This window comes from Eptatretus burgeri, chromosome 6 (assembly GCF_056783735.1).
Source record: "Eptatretus burgeri isolate ZD-2024b chromosome 6, Ebu_testis_v1, whole genome shotgun sequence".
Lineage (NCBI taxonomy): Eukaryota > Metazoa > Chordata > Myxini > Myxiniformes > Myxinidae > Eptatretus > Eptatretus burgeri.
Window position 1 is genome coordinate 108,721,310 of NC_140966.1, and position 5,000 is coordinate 108,726,309.

General features: G+C 44.0%; 1 protein-coding gene across 3 annotated transcripts in view; it reads left to right on the forward strand.

The window, feature by feature from the left end:
- Positions 1-5,000, forward strand: part of LOC147025572 (bridge-like lipid transfer protein family member 3B) — a 131,399-nt gene that overhangs the window by 70,525 nt on the left and 55,874 nt on the right. For all 3 annotated transcript variants that reach the window (XM_085886672.1, XM_085886673.1, XM_085886674.1), the window contains one exon: positions 605-1,983. In XM_085886672.1, coding sequence (XP_085742798.1) covers positions 605-1,983 — 1,379 coding nt within the window. The remainder of the gene's footprint in view (positions 1-604; positions 1,984-5,000) is intronic.

A 5,000-nucleotide genomic window follows, 5' to 3' on the forward strand; every position in this document is an offset into this window, starting at 1 on the left:
AACTTTGGAGATTTCCGATTTCAAACCGCATTTTCGGTACTTTTCATTCAAATGGATACCGAGTAGTTATCAGTGGATGGAACTGGATGAGATTTGATATGCATAATCTTAAGGTGATTCCCTATCCGCTATATGACATCCATTTTGCTCTAGATCTTATAGTTTCCATGCTCGGCGACCCATCGCCGCCTACCGGCTTGTAGTTACCATATTATTGGTGAGAAACGATGTTGATGTTGAGTTGGAGGAGGAGGAACTATGTCACCATTTTGAATTATGCAAGGCATCCTGGCAAATATTTGTCCTGCAGGGTATTCAGATCTGTACTTCTCCAGATGTTACCTCAATAAGGGTGAAACTCCAATTTGGCTTGTGTTATCTGTTTGGTCATTGTGGGTGCTGATACCTTGGCGACTTTGTCTTTGGCTGGTAAAACTGTCGTGAGCAAGACAGCTGCATTTTCCAAAATGCTGGGCCATAGGCCAGCTGTAAATTGGAAGATCTTTTAAAGTCAGATTTTGTTGCTTGCACCAAGTGATGTTGTGCACATCAAGCACTCTCCAGGTATGATTTCTGAGCCTGTGTTGCTTTTGTTTGATTGCAGGTGATTTTCCCAGCAGAGAAGCCTTGTCCAGACCAGCCCAAAAGGCCCCGTGCAATTGCCTTGCAGATCTCTGAAGGCATCGCCACCAATGTACGTCTTGGTGCAAACTGCGAAACACAGGACCTTGAAAAGATCTTGGCTGAGTTTGAACATGAAAAGCTTTTTGATGAGTGTTTTACGATATTCCCAAAGGATGAAAAGGGATTCAAAGTGCTCTATCCAATGTTTCTGAGGCACGTGAAGAATGACAAAGAGCGAACAGATGCGAATCGATCCACATCCTCTTTCCTTACTGTAAATTTGTTTAAAACTCCTTCTTCAGAGGACTTGTGGTCTGTAAGTCTGTCGCAGTTCTGGATTGATTATGAGGGAAAGGGTCGGCCCTTGTGCTGTGTGGACTCTGTCCCGGTTGTGCTTTGGTTGTGTCGAACTCAGAGAGGTTTAGCTTGTTCTTCAGTTAAAACACAAACAGGAGAGGATAAGACCACCGTGGCTGGCATGGCCCAGGTGGATAAGCAGGGGGAGGGTGTGAAGTGTGACTTTTGTCAAGGTGAACTGAAGGAAGATAAAGATGGAGGAAGTTACAGTGATGCAGATATACATGTTCTGTTGTATATCCCGACGACATTCGGTGTGCAGATGGAGCACGACCAGTATTTGTTCTTGCTGCGGTTACAGCAATCTCTGCAGGTTCTTCAGCAACAGTTAAAGCAGGATCACACAAACGTGTTTGGCCAGGAGACCGTTCACCTTGATGTGTGCATCGGCCTGTTGGCTCCGGGAGTGGAGCTCGTATTGTTGATGCATCCGAGTTCTGGAAGAGTGCAAACCATTGGAGAAGATAAATGGGGTGAAGGGTGCACTGCCACCAGGGATAGTACCAGCCTATCTGAAGAAGAGCTGTCGACAGGTGCTAAAGAGGGCTTGGCTGATGGGACTGTATGGCCAGGTGTGGGGAAGGAGATTGTAGAGGGATCCACTGATGTGATTCCAGGCAGAGAGTCAGACCTTACAGAAGAAAATGCGATATTGGTGAAAGATTTGAAGGTTGTGAACATATCACTCGCAACAGAGGGGTCAGTACTTGAAGGAGAGTTGAGTGGGTTAGAAGCTTTTGACATTGCGGACAAGTTGGAGGAAAATGGAAAGTTTGCAGAAGTGAAAGAGTCTGATCTTACGGAAATGCCGTGCGGTCAAATCGGTGAGAATAAAGAGGAAGAACCGGCACCAACTGGGCAGCATGCCAAAACTACAACCGAAAATCAGACAAGCCACGCGACGGCAACCACTCCGATGTGCAGAAAACCCGTGGAAATGCACAGCGGTGTCAAAAAGGTTGGCTTGAACTCCACAAAGATTGGCCTCTCAACACAAACCAGGTATGCACTTCACGGATCTCTTTTTCAATCTCATTCCCACCACTCGCACTATTTTTGCTTTTTATCAATTGAAAAGCCTCATGCTTAACAAATGCACTATATCATTACTCTGTGTTCTCCTCAAATGAAAAACATATGCAGGATGTAAATATTTCATTTTGATCATCGTTTGTAGCACAAAACCTGCCGCATAATGGGAGGCATTAACAATGGGATCTGTGTCTGCTTTTGTTTCAGTTAGACGTGAAAGATCGATTCGTTTGGGTTTATTACGCTTTGGGTGAGCACAAACGATAATCCGTCCGGTAAAGGGTCAAATTATGCTGATTGGTGCCACTCAAGGTGCTCAAGCTTCAATGGCATCATGTGAAAGGCCATCTATTCAGAATTGATTTTGCCCTTTTAGCATTCTGTACATAGTAGCTTAAGTTCTTGAGATCCATTTAAAGAGAGTGCCGATGTGGTAGAAATTTTCCACAAAATGTTCAAAATTGGTACACGCACACGCACACGTATCGAAACACGTGGAGTGTGATAACCACTCCGATGATCCCCATTGGCCAACAGTCCACATCAAAGCGTTACCTCCAACACAGAGGCCTCAGCCCGATGACCCTGTCAAACAGACAAAGATTATATGGTCAACATCAGTTAAACATCAAATGGAACCACTGATCCAAATTCCTGGCTTATTTGCCCTCATCAGGATGGCATACCGATAAATATCTAACCACTGATGAACACAATCATCATGAGACATAATCTGCGGCGATGCTCACTATCACAGTCAGGAGGTGCGTCTGATATATGTCTATATGTCTATATGTCTATATATCTACATCATAGACTCCTATAGAGAAGGACTGGAACCTCCCATTCTCGGGGTTTGTAACTTGAGTCTGAAGGATTAACTCGAGTCCGGGGCTAAAATGACTTCTGGAAGGGCTGGAGACACGATCTCGGGATCCATTTAGGGGTTTTTGAGGACGGCGAGTTCAATAGTGTCATTTTCAACACCACCTGAGGTCACCTTCAAGGTCAAAAGGGCATATTTCAAGGTAAAATTACTGAATTTTGGTATTTTTTACCTGTTTTTGTGTCTAACTCATAAACGGTGAGAGATGGCTGATTGTAATAAGATGCAAGTGTGTAGAGCTGTCAAACTTTGATATTTATTGTCATATATCATATTACATAAACATTATATGGATGTCACAACACTATGCCTATTACAACTATGTCTATGTCTATCACGAGTTGGAGAGCTTTTCTTGCCTCCTGAGGCATCCCAAAGCTTTTTCTTTGTCACTTACATTGAGGACATGAGCTTTCAATAGAATGTTAGCTAAAGTAGTACATGCAGCATTACTACTAGCTGAAGGTGCATCTACAGAGGATAACAGCTCAGCAAAAGTCGACATAGTCGGCACACTCAATCCACCTCTATTCAAATTATCTAGAAACTCAGATGACACCTCATTACCATCTTCATCATCAATGATCTCCTCCATACCAGTGCTATCGCCATATTTATAAACAAGGCGTCTGGCCAAATAAACTACTTTATGCTTAAGGGCATCGTCAGACCCCAAGTGATCCTGAGTGTCTTGAGGAGTAATCTCGTCAATGAGTTCACTTCGCTCATCTGGATTTATGAAAGTTGTACAGTTCTTGTCGCAATCAATCACACGAGAACTGGATTCGGGCATAATGTCATGCTTAATGAGTGTTTGCAAATTTACAATTTTAGCTGCAGCCATAATGTCAACTACGTTAATGTAGACGTTTCCACCACTTCTTTGCCTGGCTTGGCCGAAAAACTTTTCCAAGGCTTCATCTGCAAATATAGCAGGAAGAACGTAGTCAAAGTCTTTCTCTGTCAGAAGCAATTTGGCAGCATCCACATTATTACGTGTGGACACAGTGAAGGCTTCAGCTTACGACCACCACCTCCTTGCCATGCGCAGGTAGATATAATTTGACAGGCCTGCTCCAGCCGAGTGAAACTTGTAGTCTGCTGTCCAAGGCTGTCTGGATTCGTCGCGCAGATGGATAGCTGAGAAACGGTCTTTCACGTTCATCATCTTGAACCACTCACTCATTATCTGGGTGAGGATGATTGTGCCTTCGCTGATCCCCAGTGAATCCTTGAAGGTCTTTAAAGCAGCGACAGTCTTGTCATTGAACACTTGGCATACCAATGGTACGCTCTGGCGTTGAAGGGGCTTGGGGAAAACAGCGGTGTGCGTCAGCTTGGTTAAACGAATAGGAGTAGCCCGGTCGATCTCATAAACCTTCTGAATATCACTCCAGTAAGCTTTGTACTCATTACCATCTACGACAAATGAGAGTGTCTTGCCATCAACAGTAATACAGTTGTTGCGAACATTTTTGAAGATGTGCACGTAGTCGTACACTAAGAACATAGATTGCTCTTGAATTGACAGCACTTGGCAACTTCCTGGTCCTCCAAGTTTTGAATAAACACTGCGGTTGGTATTGCAATTGTCACATATCAAAGAAATCACAGTACCGCCAGCACCAACGACAGCTGATGCGGCTTCGATAAGGAGTTCCTTCAGCTGATCGGCAGTTAGTTTTTTGCTGGGCAAAATGCGTAGAATATAGCGTGGACCACCGATATGGCAGGCAACTTCAACAACCATAGCATGTGAAGCAAGCATTTCGTGTTCACCACCCGCTGCTGCATTTTGAGCATATCCTACAACATGCCCTCCAGAAAATCGCAATGTCTCGACCAGCTTTACCTCGTCAAACATTAAATTGACCAAACGCTGCTGTGGTTTAAGCTGGTCGAACAAGGTTTTGAGGTTGGAGTCCTGCTGACTACGAACAAGCATCTGTTTTACCTATTTTGTTGATGGTGGAATGATTAAGCCGGATCGACGAATCATTTTGTATGCACTGGGTGATATGTTGTGAAGCTGCATTGCGAAAATCACAGTATCAGTATAAAATCGGCGACGATCAAGAGGTTTGAACATAAGATGCAGCTG